General features: G+C 35.4%; 1 protein-coding gene across 4 annotated transcripts in view; it reads right to left on the reverse strand.

Annotated features, from left to right (window-relative positions):
• Window positions 1-17341, reverse strand: part of CAB39L (calcium binding protein 39 like) — a 95089-nt gene that overhangs the window by 29067 nt on the left and 48681 nt on the right. For all 4 annotated transcript variants that reach the window (XM_061170667.1, XM_061170666.1, XM_061170665.1 and 1 more), the window contains 3 exons: window positions 16751-16891; window positions 12151-12315; window positions 6882-7000 (listed from right to left, as the gene is read on the reverse strand). In XM_061170667.1, coding sequence (XP_061026650.1) covers window positions 6882-7000; window positions 12151-12315; window positions 16751-16852 — 386 coding nt within the window. In that variant the 5' untranslated portion in view covers window positions 16853-16891. The remainder of the gene's footprint in view (window positions 1-6881; window positions 7001-12150; window positions 12316-16750; window positions 16892-17341) is intronic.

Consider the following 17341-nt stretch of genomic DNA (forward strand, 5'->3'; position numbering starts at 1 on the left):
TTTATTATTTTAATATTGGACTTCTGGAAAATCTTCCACTGGCAATGGTTCTTTATGGATCACTGAGAGCAGTTTAGTGACCTCACTCTCAAGTTCTCTCAGTACCCTGAAATGTCATTGGCATGGGCCAGGAGAAAAGTTCGTTTGAAGTGAGAAAGTCCTTTTTAATAATCTTTTCATAAAATTTGGGTTCCAAATACTTTTACCATGTTTTGTATCCCATATCCAAATGATTCTCCTTGATGGACAAGAATCAATTTCTTTCTGTCTTACATTCTTTATGGTTAGACTTAGGTCCAGTATAGCATGTTACTATCATATCCCTAAATGACATCATTTTTTTTATTTCTTTCTTTCTTTTTTTCTTTTTCTTTTTTTATTATTATTTTTATTGGAGTATAGTTGATTTACAATGTTGTTAGTTTCTGTGGTACAGCAAAGTGAATCAGTTATACATACACATATAACCACTCCTTTTTAGATTCTTTTCCCACATAGGTCATTACAGAGTATTGAGTAAAGTTCCCTGTGCTGCACAGTAGTTTCTTATTAGTTATCATTTTATATATAGTAGTGGCAAAGCACTTAGTTCTGTTGAGACATGTTCTTACTAACATGTTTAAAGAATTGAGATAATTTCAAAGAGCAATTCAACTAACAGAATAATGCGGACCTCCATCTTGAGCCATATTCATCATCTGACTCCACTGTCTAGTCTTCTTTTTTTTTGCATTTCTTCTCTTTTTTTAATTTTTTTAAATTTTTATTGGGGTATAGTTGCTTTACAATGTTGTGTTAGTTTCTACTGTACAGCAAAGTGAATCAGCTATACATATACATATATCCCCTCTTTTTTGGATTTCCTTCCCATTTAGGTCACCAGAGAGCACTGAGTAGACTTCCCTGTGCTACACAGTAGGCTGTCATTAGTTATCTATTTTATACATAGTATCAATAGTGTATATATGTCAATCCCAATCTCCCAATTCATCCACACCCCCCTTGCCCCCTTGGTATCCATATGTTTGTTCTCTACGCCTGTGTCTCTATTTCTGCTTTGTAAATAAGATCGTCTATACCAATCTTTTCAGATTCTACACATATGCGTTAATATACGATATTTGTTTTTCTCTTTCTGACTTACTTCACTCTGTATGACAGACTCTAGGTCCATCCACGTCCCTACAAATGACCCAATTTCGTTCCTTTTTATGGCTGAGTAATAGTCCATTGTATATATGTACCACAACTTCTTTATCCATTCCTCTGTGGATGGACATTTAGGTTGTTTCCATGTCCTGGCTTTTGTAAATAGTGCTGCAATGAACACTGGGGTGCATGTGTCTTTTTGAATTATGGTTTTCTCTGGGTATATACCCAGTAGTGGAATTGCTGGGTCACATGGTAGTTCTATTTTTAATTTTTTAAGGAACCTCCATACTGTTCTCCACAGTGGCTGTTATCGATTTACATTCCCATGAACAGTGCAAGAGGGTTCCCTTTTCTCCACACCCTCTCCAGCATTTATTGTTTGTAGATTTTTTTTGTTTTTTTTTTTTTGTTTGTTTGTAGATTTTTTGATGATGCCATTCTGACTGGTGTGAGGTGATACCTCATTGTAGTTTTGATTTGCATTTCTCTAATAATTAGTGATGTTGAGCATCTTTTCATGTGTTTGTTGGCCATCTGTATGTCTTCTTTGGAGAAATGTCTATTTAGCTCTTCTGCCCATTTTTTGACTGGGTTGTTTGTTTTTTTGGTATTGAACTGCATGAGCTGTTTGTATATTTTGGAGATTAATCCTTTGTCAGTTGCTTTGTTTGCAAATATTTTCTCCCATTCTGAAGGTTGTCTTTTCGTCTTGTTTATGGTTTCCTTTGCTGTGCAAAAGCTTTTAAGTTTAATTAGGTCCCATTTGTTTACCTAAATGACATCACTGTTCGATGTCTGAATGCACCAATCGAATTATGTCCCCAGTTTTCAAGCAACTTTACAAGAGATAATTGAGTAAAAATGCTGATCTTTAACAAAGGGCTAAACCTCTAGCATTTCAAGCTAACCTAGAAGATGGTAATGGGTAAAGCTGATTCAGGTGCAGTGGTTCCGTTCAGGGCTTCCTGTCTACTCTGTCCTCAGGGTCTTCTATAATTACCTCTCCCTTCTTATCTGAAGGGCTTCAAATCTTATTAAGGACGTATTAATGGTTAAGAAGATGGGATTTAGAATCAGATCTGGATTGAAAAATTGGCTCTGTTACTTATTAGCTGTATTTATAACCTTGAGCAATAGCCTTACTCTAAGTTTCAACTTCCTCATCTGTAAAATGGTAAGGATAATACCTAGTCCTCATAGTATTGTTAGAAGGATTAAATGAAATAACGTAAGACGTTGAATGTAATACCTGGCACACAGCAAACACTCAATAAATGGTATCTATAAAACAGGATGTGAAGCAATGAGTTTAAAGTTTGGGTTAAAAAATAAAAGAAGAATCATTATAATATAGAATAAAAACCAGAGGAGTCATCATCAAATTGTTGATAATGGTTTCTTTGGGAAGGATTATGGTATGTACTCCCTTTCTATATTATAGATTTCTAAACTGTTTGAATTTTTAAGATTTATTTTTATTGAAGTATAGTTGAATTACAATATTGTGTTAAAATGTCTGAATTTTTAAATAATAAACATGTATTACTTTGAATCAGAAAAAATAAAACATTTTAAAAATATCTACTCTTATACAACATTGTAAAGCAATTATACTCCAATAAAGATATAAAAAAGAAAAGAAAAATAAATAAATAAAAATATCTACTCCTCTTCATCCCCAATATCACCATTAAAGTTCTGGCCCTAATTATCCCTTGCTTGGACTCTTCCAAGCTGGAATCTCAGACCCCCAATTCTCCAAGCCATTTTCTATACTGCCACCAGAACTCATCACATCTAGTCCCTGGATGGTTCCATGTTGCCTTTAGAATAACATTCAGACTCCTTGGTAGGACTGAAAGACTTATGAAAGACTCTTCATAACTTGGTCTTAGCCCTTCCAGCTTTATCCTCATCCCTACTTTCCATTCACACTAGGTTCCAGCTGCATCAGAATTCTTATCATCCTCCAAACACATTGTGCAATTTGATGCCTCTGTGGCTTTGCATGGGAGGTACCTAATCCTTCTACTCTCTGTGTCTATTTGGAAATTTTCTACTTTAAGACCTGCTTCATTTTTGACATCTCAAGCAGAGGTGATGGCTTCTTCATCTGTGCTCCCATAGAATATACTGGTAAAGAAACAACAATGAGTTGTAATGAGTTATCTCTGCTCACTGTAGACTATAACTGCTTGAAGACTGGAAAGCTGGATATTGTTCTGAGAGCACAGATTCTGGAGTCAGACTACTAGAGTTTAAAGCATACTGGCTATGTGACTTTGGACAAGTTACTTAACCTCTCTGGGCTGCAGTATCCTCTTCTACAAGATGGGTATAATAAAAATAACAACAACAAAAACAACAATAACTACCCACAGGACTATTATATAAATACAAAGCAGGGCCTGACATATACTAAGTACTATGTTAACTACTACAATTACTATACTTACTATTATTAGTGCTATTATTACTATTATTATTGTAGACCCCTAATAGATGAATTAATAAGCAGTTTTAGCCTTACAAACTAAACTAATTATTAACTTTTCAGAAGATATGGAAAGACGCTTTATAAAACTTTCCTGATGAATCAGATTTGAGGGAGTTATGCTTAAAATAAACAATTCCTATTTTTCTATTGTGACTGCTATTCAGTGACAGCAGCTACATGAAGGAGATCCTCCAAACAAATAATTACCACTCCAGGAATGAAGTCCGTGGAGTTGCGTGTATCCTTCACATAACGACCCCACGATGGAAGATACTGTTTTAGACCATCCACACAACTTCTCTTCCACATCAGCTGATGGGCTCTCCAATATATTTTTAGGACAACACATTTTAGCATTCTCAAGGGATCATTTATTTACAAACTAACTTTAAATGATTATTTATTTATCTTCACTTCCTGAAACACAAATCTGATATTCTTCTTCCAAAACTCTCCAGTGACTCCCCATTTCCTACAGGATAATGTCAAATGCTTTAGCTTAACATTTTAGAATCTCCAGAAGGGGGTACAAATTGATCATTCCAGCCTTATCCACCAATGACCAGCTGGGCAGATCATAACCCATTACATTTTGTAGATCTTATCTGAGCTAGAAACAAACACTTCCCTTTATAATATTATTCTGACACTTGGGTATGGTCTTAATTGTATTTGTTTAAAATTGCACATATATCTCAATGTGAACTGCAGCTCTTAAGAGGGATAGGGATAATAATTTTTTAGACTAGTAGTTACTGAGTACTGAGTACCATGTGCTTGGTACTATGCTCTGCAAGAACTACCTCACTAAAGACTCAAAATGACATACTGAAGTAGGTATTATTATTGTCTTCATATTACAATGAGGAAATCGAGACTTAAGGAAGTCAGGTAACTTGCCCAAGGTCTTAGCAAGTAAATAGCAGAACCCTGACTGAACACACAGGTCGGTCTGACAATGTATAGTCAAAGGCATATAACGCAACATTATTTTAGGCAAAGGTAATATTACAAATTTTACTCTTATTTTATAGATAAGAAAACTGAGGCTTGGAAAAGTGCAGTGACTTGCCCAAAGTCGCAGAGCTAAGAAGTGTAAGAGACAAGAAACAGGAATAATCAGAGAGCAAAAAAAGAGCTCTTATAAATTAAAAATAGGGTCGCTGAAAGGAAAATTCAGTAGAGTTTATCTTCAATGGAAGATACAATGAAGAACATCTCCTGGGTAAGCTGGGATGAAGTGAGAGAGTGGCATGGACTTGCATATACTACCAAATGTAAAATAGATAGCTAGTGGGAAGCAGCCGCATAGCACAGGGAGATCATCTCGGTGCTTCGTGACCACCTAGAGGGGTGGGATAGGGAGGGTGGGAGGGAGACGCAAGAGGGAGGAGATATGGGGATATATATATGTATAGCTGATTCACTTTGTTATAAAGCAGAAACTAACACACCACTGTAAAGCAATTATACTCCAATAAAGATGTTAAAAAAAAAAAGAACATCTTCTGACAAGTAAAACAAAAAGACAAAGAAACAGAAAATAGAAGAGATATGAAATCAATCCCAGAGATTTAACTTTGACTAATAGGAGAGCGAGAAAGTGAGAACAGAGAATATAGAAGGGAATAAATTTTCAAAGAAACAGTATGTGGCAGAGAATGTTAACTGTCCACAGAAATCCTTGCTCCTCTTCTTCCTGGGCACTAACTACATTTCTCAGGTTTCCTTAAGAATTCAGAGGTCAAGTGACTAAGTGCTCTCAAATGGAATGTGAGTGCGAGTAATGCAAGCCATTCCCAGGCCTGGCTCATAAATTCTCCCAAGTATTTTTGCCTTCTTGTGGGCTGAAATGGCAATCAACAAAGTGATCTTAGGAAGCACATGTTGAAGGAACCCCTGCTGACCTAGAACATCTGTTCTTCTCTATTATGTGAGAAATAAATTTATCTTGCAGTTGGCCACTCTATTTTGGGGTCCATTTGTTATAAAGCTTAAGGTTTGTTATAAGTTTAGCCTACCCTAACTAATACGTGATACAAGTATATTTCCCTTTCCAGAACTGAAAGACTGAATTCTCCAGTAAAAACAATATTTCGTACTAAAAAACAAAGTAATTATAGTACACTACTTTGTTCAACAATGAATAATAATTATATAGCTATAATAATATAAATGTGACTAATAAAATAAAAAATTGTGATAAAGTATATTGGGAGGGTTAAGAGAAGGAAAATGGAGTAACAGTGGGGGTGGAAATACTAAATTGTCATCTAGTCTATGAGAAAGTTAAAAGATATTTTTTAAAATTGGTAAATCAAAAGTTAGTAAAAGCCCATTATTGATAATATAGAGGTAAATACCAGCTGAACAAATAAAAAAGATGAAAGTGGTTGTCTTTGGGCAATGGGACTGAGGAATAGAGAAGGAAGAGGCAAAGAGCTGATGTTTGTTGATATTTCTGATTTTTAAACTATGTGGTATGTATTATTTTGATACGATAAAATGTTTTAAAATGTACAAGAAAGGATTTGGGAATTGAACACAGACGAGATGGACTAGGTATGGAAGAGCACAGTAGGTTCAAGATGGTAAAGTAGAAAGATAGAGAAGGGGAGACAAAAGATAGTCTGCTATCCCCAAGCCTTTCTACATCCATATTTCTGGTTTTAGGAGTTGGAGTAGCCTCAAAATGCCCAAGAAACATTTGTAAATGAGTACACATAAAAAGTAATAATCAGGAATTCTATTATCTGACCAGACTTTAGTTTTTTGGCTGCCCTGTGGTCCCATATACATACAGTGATATTTATTCTATCCTCACGTGGAAGCATGTCACCATAGTAGATGCTAGCCATTGAAAGGATATCGTGTGTGTGTGTGTGTGTGTGTGTGTGTGTGTGTATTTGTGTAATGAGGGGATTCAGTCTTATGCAAAGAGGCTAAGTGGGCAGCTAGAAAAAGGGCAGATTGGAAAGCACAAGCAATAATGTAATAGGAAGAGATAACAGGAAAGTGGAGGAAAGAGAGGCAGTAAATGGAAGGGAATTTATTTAGAAAGGATTTTGCTGCAGCCTGAGTAATCCCAGAGACATAGATTTGGAGGGCTAACTTCAAGCGTGGCAAATATGAATCCAAAAGGGATCGTTTTCTCAAATGAGGCTAATGCTATATATTACTTTTAACAACTTTTCTAAACTCAAACCTACTTTAAAGGAAAGCACGCACCTACCCTTTGAGGAGCATAAACAGGATATGAGGATGAGCACTAATGTACTCCACAGTAGGACTCCGAGTGCCTATCTGTCGTCTCAGGATGTTGTTAAATATCTGGGTCACGTCTTTTTTTCCCTGTAAAAGAAACAACCAACCATTAAGTTGTATACTTTAAATGGGTGAATTGCATGGCATGTGAATTATTTCAAAAGCTGTTTATACACACACACACACACACACACACTCATTCCATTTAATATGACATAGTATTTTCCCACCTGAGACTGTGAATTCTTTGACTTAATTTGTCTAATGATAGGTACAAAAATATAAACAACCAAAAAAATCAAGATCAAATAAAATCAATGCCCTACACATATAGTAAGCATTTCAAATTGTTAAATGCATGAAGTACAGTCAAAGCTTGTGTCTCAAGGCTTTCTGATTTCTCATTTTTATAGTAATAAAACCAAAGGTTAAGGACCACTTTTTAATGAGGGCCAGGGAACAGAAAAGGATCTTTAGGGGATGGAAATTTTCAAAAACTTAGGACCATAAAATGGCTTATTGAGAAGCTGATCCTGGAGTGCTTATTTTGCTTATTTTTTTAAAAACGTAGCAAGAAATAATCATTAGAGATTAAATTATCACAGTAGGAAGTTTTCTGCTTTTTTTTTTAACATCTTTATTGGAGTATAATTGCTTTTCAATGTTGTGTTAGTTTCTGCTGTATAACGAGGTGAATCAGCTATACGTATACATATACCCCCATATCCCCTCCCTCTTGCGTCTCCCTCCCACCCTCCCTAGGAAGTTTTCTGCTTCTTTGAGCTGCTTTCTAATTCAAACTGAACAGTTGACTTTGCATCCACCCTATTTTCACAAGGCACACCTGCCTTTAAAATGAATGCATCAACTCTTACATGCAATACATTTTCATCCTTTGATCTCTTATCACATTGTGTTTCAAAACATCAAAGAGTCTAAAGCTGTGTCTTGAATAGTGGCCAAACATCAAAAAACACAGCTCTGAGTTTGATCCTGAGCCCACAAATCAGAAACCTTGCAATCTCAGCCATAACTCTTTTTTTTTTAACCTCATAAGAATATGCTGAAGTATTTTTTTTCTGTCAGCAATTTTAAGGCTTAAAGGATTAGACAAAAATTTATGGCTATAAAGTAATGAGATTTTCTTTCAAACAATTTTAACCCAAAGGTCTGTCTTCTAACTAGCCGTTATTCACATAACAGCAGGATCCTCCAGTACTTTCCTCACCCCAATGGACCACTTTCCTCCTGATTCCTGAAGAAGAAAATGGGTTTGCCACACAGATTCCTGAGTCAGTCTCTGCTACCCAATCTAAACCAATGCCTTGGGCCACCATCACTGTTGTCAGCTCTGGATTTCAAATCCCTGCTCCTAGCTCCTCTCAGCCCTTGTTCATTGTCTTGCCTTCTACAACTAGTTATTTTCTCAACTAGTTATTTTATATACTGTTTATCCAAGTATAGAAAACCGCCTCTTCTCCTTCATTTGACATATACTATTAGTACATAGTTCTTTTATCAAGGGTTTAAGGGTAACAAAGGGTAATTATAGCACAGTGCAGAAACAACTTCAAATTGAATCCTACACATCATAATTAAAGATTATTAAAGATTCCTCAGCATTCCTGATCGTCTTTTTCCTTAAGCCCCTTCCTCTGTCATGGCTCTGGAGCCTTCTCTCTCCCTTACTCCAAAGCCTTCTCCTATCTCTCTTCTATTTCCTACTCCTATCAAATTTAGCCAAAGAGACGGCATTTCTCAAATTTCTGTTATTTTACTCTGCAAAGGGAATCTAAGCTCTTTTCTTTCAGTCTTTTTCCTTCCAAACATTGCCTAGAGACCTCACCTTTCACAACTAACAAAAAAGCCCATGTAGGTGTCTTCTAAACAAAAGTTCTTTTTTTTTTTCTGTAAGGAATGCTCCATCCTTTTAGGTTATCTGGCAAAAGCTGCAGCCCTTCCGTAAAGTAATAATTTTCCTTTCCTGTTATAAAAATATACCAAAGATTTTACAGTCAAATGACTGTTATACTCTTCAAAGAAGCCCCAGGAGAGGCTATTCACTTACTGAAGTATTATCATTATTCTTGAATTATGCTCTACACATTTACTAATTCTTTAAGAAAAGTGGCTTACTGCTGTGCTTCAGGACATCTTCCTTTGTTCCAATTCCCTTACCTCTGCTTCTATTTCTCATTCTCATACCTACATTGATTCATTCATCCAACCAATAGATATGGAACTAGGCGTGGGAAATGCAGTCTTAGTACTCAAGATACTCTCAATCCAGAAGGAGCTGTACCAGGGCTACCTAAGAACCAAGAGATGAGGAGGGTGGGGTTCTGTGTGATTAGACTGAGTTTTGAAGTTAGGGGGAGTTTTATCAAATGGTCACTAGTTTATATGGATACTTTAAGCTTGAGAAGGAAAGTTGCTGCCTGTGGGCTGATCATTCATGCTTCCAGTCCATAGCAATACACAGCACATTTCTGCAAGCGGGCTCATAATGCTAGTAATGGTGCATCCTTCCTGAAAATACTATGAGTATATAGCTGGTGGAATGCTTAAAACTGAACCATTTTCAATTTTAACTGTTTTTCATTCATTCATTCAACCAAGAAGTATTTATAAGTATTTATTTTCTATGGGTTTGATTGAGGAGGACAGCTTCACCTACTGAATATCACATTCATTTATAACTATGTTCTAGGCATCAACTGAATGAACAAAGTCAAGAACCGTCTGGTCAATTATTCCTCAATAAAGCTGAAAAAAAGAACTGTCTGCAATTATCATGATAATAGACCTTCATAATGATAGTGTTGAGCCATCAGTAAAAAATTATTACATCTAGTATATAATTTTGGAGGAGAGGCAAGTATACAATGCATGTTATAAAGAAAATGTAAAGTAATCCACAAAAGTAATCTACTTAACTTTCTTCATTTGAAGAGTTAATCTTTAGCTACATGGAAAATGCACATATTCAGAAAGATAATTTTTTTCCCAAGGATTCCAGAGAATAAAAGTTTACTCTACTTGATAATGTATAAGTCAATTTTTAGGCAATTGAATGTCTTAATCACCAAATAATTTTTAAGTAAACTTCTCTATATTTATTTCCAGTATACCATGTAAAATAAGGGAAATTTGCATAAGTGTTTTTTACTGTTCCTCTTTTGTTTTCTAAGCCAAAGCTGCACAAAGTTGTGAGGCACCCAAAGTTGTTCTCTGGTCTACTCCCATCTCCCCAATTCTTGGAGAGCACTTTGAACCTATGCTATTCTGTGGTCGCTCAAGGCTTCTCCAGGTCACTGGACCTGATGACATCTCATCCCTGACTCATTCTTCAAAACATAACCAACCTTGGTCATATTCCTTCCAGCATCCCATTGCAAATTAAGCTAATCTCATAAACTAACTCAAGCTAACATATTAATTAGTGATGACAATAGCTTAATACATTGCTTCTTTCAGGGAAATGTGCAAAACAAGGGGAGATTTATAGAAATATAATACTGTATTCCAAGAGCAGGGAGTTTCCCAGTTTTGGTCACTCACCAACTAAATTTAAAACTAAAATAATAAACAAAGAAACAAACATCAAAGGTTATAACAAAAATAAACCAGCTTACATTTAACTTAAGTTTGAGAAAGAGAGAAGATGAAAATATACTATCTGACATCTGTATATATTTGCACATGTATTTAGTGTTCTTCCATAACATGTATATGTATATATATTTTGCTTTGTTTAATATTTTAAAACAATGATATAAGTTCATATTATTCCTATTTTATAGATGAGAAAGTTTAGTCTCAAAGAGGTTATGATACTAACTATCAAATGGCAGAGCAGGGACTCTATAAACAATCCTAAATCCAAGTCAAGTGTTTTTCCACTATGCACAGCTCCTACAAATGTCCATAATACTTCATTTTAAACTAAATTTAAAAAACATGAAAGTATATAAACACAATGATAAAACTACACTTTAACTCCACATATGCCAGGTTTAAAAAGGAAATGGGGAGTAAGATGGGGAGGGAGAGTGACAAGCCAGGCAAGAGGAAAAAGTAGGAAAGGAGATTATTGAGCAGAAAATGTCAAGGTTAGAGAAACAGATAAGAGAGGGAAGGAAAGAAAAAAACAGGTGTTTCTGAAAGGAAGGCTGAGTTGAAGTCTGGGCCCTGAGAGGCCCTCAGTCAGTGTAGTTTCTAGTCAACACACCTGACTTCACATCTCCAGAGCAGTCTTGCCCTGCATTCCTCCTCCTCTGCTCCAGTCAGCCAAAATCTTCCCCTATCTAAACCATCCAGAGAGCTGTGGGCTAGTATTTCCACAGATCCCCAGAGCCCTGACCTTATCTTGGTCTAATCACTGTAATGAGTTTCTTTTAACTTCCTTGGTGACAAAACTAAAAGCAATTTACTTCAGAAATCTCCATTCTCTTCTATCTTTGAGAATTAACGGAGATCCAAGCACTTACCTGAGAGTATCAAAAGCCTGATAGTAGTAACAAAACAACAAACAAATCAAAACCAAGACTTCCATCATTGAAATGTGCCTTACGTATATATATTTCATTGAAAAACCACTGTTCTAAGTTAGATGTACCATAGATAATAAAATGTTTACACATATTCACCACTTATGTTTCTAGGTGTTGTTTTATTATTTAGGTAATTAGGTATAATTGCTTTCAAAATGAGATAAATATCCTATATTAGTAGCATTTAACAAACTTCTTAAATCATTGGTATAAATATTTCAATTAAAGAAACAGGTCTGGAGACAATAAGTTTGAATCTCAGCTTAGGCTCTTAGTAACTGAGTGACTTTGGGGAAATTACTTAATATCTTTGAACTTTAGGGTCTTCACCTGTAAAACAAGACTAATAGTACCAATCATATATAGGTTGCTTTAAGAATTAAATGAGATGAGTGCTTGGAAACTGTACAACATGCAGTAAGCACTCAACAAATGTTATCTATTATTATTATTATTATTGACCAGTAACTTTCTTACTTAGCTGCATAAAACTTAATTCCAGTATACCTTTTGCTTTTTTAAAAAAACGATTAAGATGATTTTAGAACTTTCAGGGGAAAATGGGATTTTAAATAATATATAAACAGTAATAATAAAAAATTACAGTCAAATATGTATGTACACAAATATGTATGTACATAAAAATTGAAAAGCAGAATTGTCATCCTTTTGCAGATAGTTTACCTCAAAGTCTATCAGCTGTAGGTCGGCTATCAGTGTCACCAGCAGCCCACTATTGTAGAGTTCTTGTGCTAGCTGAGCCACAGCTTCTGTTGGGGGTTCCTTGTCACTTGTTCCACACAGAATTTCCTTCATTGCTTGCAGTGATTTCGACACTTCTTCTGAAGCCTAGTGACCAAAAAGTATGCTAATAGTTGAGTAATAAAAAATTTCAGGTTATAAACAAACAAACAAAAATCACTTATTGAGCCCTGCTTATTTATGATTAAAGAACTCTGTACAGTTACAAACAAAAACCATTCAGTAAGCACTGCGTTTTTTATTTCAGAAAATGTTACTAAAGTTAATTTATAAAAGAGAGATCTTTAGTATTTCTACTTAGAATAATTGAAATGATCTTCCTTTATTTTTAAAAAAATTTTTTAAATTAAAAAAAATGTTTTTACTTTTTGGCTGCACTGTGCAGCACGTGGGATCTTAGTTCCCTGACCAGGGATCGAACCCACACCCCCTGCAGTGGAAGTGTGGAGTCTTAATCACTGGACCGCCAGGGAAGTCCCCATGAACTTCCTTAAATCATACTCATACTGAACTTTACTAGTGATTAATTATAAATTTAACTTATAAATTAAATTTCCATTTTGAAGACTTATCAGTAGCTAGTAGTCTTTATTTAAATCATTTGTTAATGTTTTTCAACAAATCCCTATCATTCTGGTTTTTTTAATGGAGTAGGTACAAAATCATATATTGTCAAAACCCATAACCTTTGTCAGTCCACTGATCCCTCACACATAACCATTATCTTTTTGTTATCTATGAAACTTAAAAAAAAAAAAGCAAAAAATCTCACTACATTTTTTAAAATGTCCTCATATTTTATATGTTACTTTGCTTTTATTAATTCTTAAAAAACTTTTTAAAAATTAATTTATTTTATTTTAGCTTGTGTTGGCTCTTTGTTGCTGCGCGCGGGCTTTTCTCTAGTTGCGGCGAGCGGGGGCTACTCTTCGTTGTGGTGCGCAGGCTTCTCATTGCGGTGGCTTCTCTTGTTGCAGAGCACGGGCTCCAGGCACGCGGGCTTCAGTAGTTGTGGCTCTCGGGCTCTAGAGTGCAGGCTCAGTAGTTGTGGCGCACGGGCTTAGTTGCTCCGCGGCATGTGGGATCTTCCCAGACCAGGGCTCGAACCCATGTCCCCTGCACTGGCAGGCAGATTCTTAGCCACTGCACCACCAGGGAAGCCCTCATTACATTATAAAGAATAATAGGAGAATACATAGTGGTAGACAGTACATTAGTGAGTATTAGGGCCTGGGGAAGGGAGAACGAGGTGCTGAAAATGTTCTGAAATTAGATAGTGGTGATGGTCACACAACCTTGTGAATAAACTAATAACCACTGAATTGTACACTTTAAAATGGTGGATTATATGGTATCTTAATTATATTCAATAGAAAAGTTTTTTAAAAACAGGTGAAGATAAAAATATAAATATATAAATAAATAAATAAATAAATAAAGCAAGCATGGGATACCAAAAAAAAGGTGAAGAAAAAAAAACAGGCCAATTAGTTAACAATTTGCTGAATGTTTTTAAAGAAATACAGTTTTATTACTTTCAAGTATTGTACTCTAATCATTATAATTGAAGAAGGAAATGAGAATAAGGGAAAATAATAAAAGTAACTCATAGTAGCATGACACTACTTAAAAAATTAATTTCCAGATACATTTTATGATATTGCTAAAGCAATCCTTAATTTATTAAAGGTTGGAAGTTCCTTAAATTGTGACATATATCCACAGAAGATTACTTTAAACATATATAGAGTTAAGAATAATTATAAAGCAAACACCAGTGTGACCATAAGAGAGGTCAAGAAATAGAACATTTTTAGCATCCCAGAAGTCACTTGAATGCCCCTTTTTCAGCCGGAAGTAAATCCTTTTATGTTTTTGATGACAATCATTTATTTACTTTTCTTTATAGTTTTCTCACCTATGTTTGTATCCCAAAACAACACAGTTTAGTTCTGCTGATTTGGAATAGTACCTGTACCCTCTTATGATTTGCTTCTTTCACTCAGCACTGTATTTGGGAGGTTCATCCTTGCCGCTGCATGTAGCAGCAGTTCTTTAACATTCATTGCTCTCTAGTATTCCATCAATGGCTGGACCACAACTTCTCACTTCTACTGTTGATGGACATCAGGATTGTTTCCACTGAGGGGTTACTATGAACAACAATGTTATGGACATTCTTGACACACATCCTGGTGCGTGTTTGCAAGAACATCTCTAGAGTTTATACTAGGAGGGGAACTGCAGGGTCTTAGAACACGTATATCTTCATATTTAACAGATAATATACTAAACTCATTTCCAAACACCAATTTATACTTTATCACTCATAGTGAATGAAAGTTCTTATTGCTCTCCACACTTGTCAACATTTAATACCATCAGACATTTTTCATTTTTGACAAGATAGTAGGAATGTAATACAAATTTACTGTTGTTCTAATTGGACTTTTCCTGATCACTAATGAAAATTAGTGTCTTTTTATGTCTTTTCCTTTTTCCTCTCTTTGGTTATTTAGATTCACTCTTATATGAAGGTCATTTCTTCATTCTATTGAGCCAATATTTCGCTCAATATTACAAAGCACACTAGAAATAAAAATATATTTCTACATTCCTTATAAGATGTAGGATAAAAAATATATTTCTACATCATTACAAGAATACAATATTGTATCATTCACTGGGACAGAAGATACTATTAACTCAAGGGTATTTATTTTACAGATATCTTGAATCTTGCCATAAACTAGTCACTTTAGAGACAAATTATATATGTAGGATTCAATGTCCCTTTGAAGGAATAACTAAATTACTAAAAACCCCTTCCTCTGAGGAAGCCCTTCTTGGTAGGACTTAAAAACAATGTTAAAATGAGGCTGCACTGGGAATTCCCTGGCAGTCCAGTGGTTAGGACTCCACGTTTCCACTGCAGGGGGCGCGGGTTCGATCCCTGGTCAGAGAACTAAGATCCCACATGCTGTGTGGTGTGCCAAAAAAAAAAAGAGGCTGCACTGTAGTAGAAACTATCAGTTGAGCTATAAACATAAACGTTTTACCCTCCATGTCAGTATAATATTATACACCAGTATAACTCCTTAGATTTTTTTTTCATTCTGAGTTTTTTTCCTTCCAGTTTTATTAAAATATAATTGACATACAGCACTGTATAAATTTCAGGTGTACAGCATAATGGTTTGACTTACATACATCATGAAGTGATTATCACAATAAGTTTAGTGAACATCCATCATTGCATATAGATACAAAATTAAAGAAACAGAGAAGAAAAGAATATATTTTTCCTTGTGATGAGAACTCAGGATTTATTCTCTTAATAACTTCCATACATAACATACAGCAGTGTTACTTACATTTATCATGTTGTACCTTACACCCCTAGTACTTACTTATCTTACAACTGGAAGTTTGTACCTTTTGACTGTCTACATCCAATTCCCTCTCCCCAATACCCCTGCCTCTGGTAACCACAAATCTGATCTCTTTTTCTGAGTTTCTTTGTTTGTTTTTGAAGTATAATTGACCTACAACACTGTTAGTTTCTGTTTTACAACATAGTGATTCAACATTTCTATACATTTCAAAATGATCACCACAGGACTTCCCTGGTGTCCAGCGGTTAAGACTATGAGCTCCGAATGCAGAGGGCCCGGGTTCAATCCCTGGTCAGGGAACTGGATCCCGCATGCCGCAACTAAGAGCCTGCATGCTGAAACTAAAAGATCCTGCACACCGCAACTAAAAGATCCTGCACACTGCAACAAAGATCCCGTGCGCCGCAACTAAGACCTGGCGCAGCCAAATAAGTAAATAAATATTTAAAAAATATATATATAAAAACCCAAAATGATCACCACAATAAGTCTAGTTATGATATGTCACCATACAAAGGTATTACATAGTTATTAACTATATTCTCTACACTGTACCTTTCACACCCATGCAACTGGAAGTTTGTACCTCAATCTCCCTCAGCAATTTCTTCCCCCTCCAACGCCAACCCACCTCCCCTCTGGCAACCACCTGTTTGTTCTCTGTGTCTATAACTCTGTTTCTGCTTTATATTTGTTCATTTGTTTTGTTTTGTTTTTTAGATTCCACATATAAGTGAAGTCACACAGTATTTGCCTTTCTCTGACTTATTTCTCTTAGCATAATGGACCTCTAGGTCCATCCATATTGCTGCAAATGGCAAGATATTATTCTTTTTTATGACTGAAATGGATTGGTGGTTGCCAGAGGTGGAGGGTGGGTGTTACCCCTTAGTTTAAGTCTAGAGGGATCCAAGGTTGGTCGTAGGCTCTAGAAAGTGAACGAAGAGTTCAAGATAACAGACTCAACAATTACCAGTTGCATAAAACCTGGAATCAATTTAAACATACTTACAAAGACCCTACAAGTGCATCACAGACCATGTTTAGGATTCTTCATTAAGCTTTTACATTGGCTTTTTTGGTCTATTCATGTATTTTAATAAAAATGTTATTATTTTAGCTCATACCTTATCTGTCTTTTTGTCTTGCTTTTCCAAAATGGCCATGTTGTCTTTCAGAATTTTCACGATTTCTGCTGGATTTTTGTGCGATTTACTAAACAAAGGCATTTTTTCATCTATAGAAATCTCTTCTTCCAATGTGAAATGCTGAAAACAAACAAATAAACAAAAATTATAATTATAATTCTTAACATGATTAAATTGTTATACCAAAATGTCTTATAAGTTTTCAATAACCAATTCAGTAATATGAAACATTAAAATCAGTCAAACTAAAACAAGTTTCATTGGGACTTCCCTGCTGGTCCAGCAGTTGAGACTCTGTGCTCCCAATGCAGGGGGCCCGGGTTTGATCCCTGGTCAGGGAACTAGATCCCACATGCCGCAACTAAAGGTCCTGCATGCCACAACTAAAGATCCCACATATCAACTAAAGAATCTGCATGCTGCAACTAAAGATCCTGCGTACTGCAACTAAGACCCGGCGAAGCCAAATAAATAAATACGTAAATATTAAAAAAAAATAATAATACAAGTTTCACCAAGTTTTGTGCCAAATTTAAATTAATATAAAATTTAAGAAAGATATTTTTTAAA

Source organism: Eubalaena glacialis, chromosome 16 (genome assembly GCF_028564815.1).
Source record: "Eubalaena glacialis isolate mEubGla1 chromosome 16, mEubGla1.1.hap2.+ XY, whole genome shotgun sequence".
Classification (NCBI taxonomy): Eukaryota; Metazoa; Chordata; class Mammalia; order Artiodactyla; family Balaenidae; genus Eubalaena; species Eubalaena glacialis.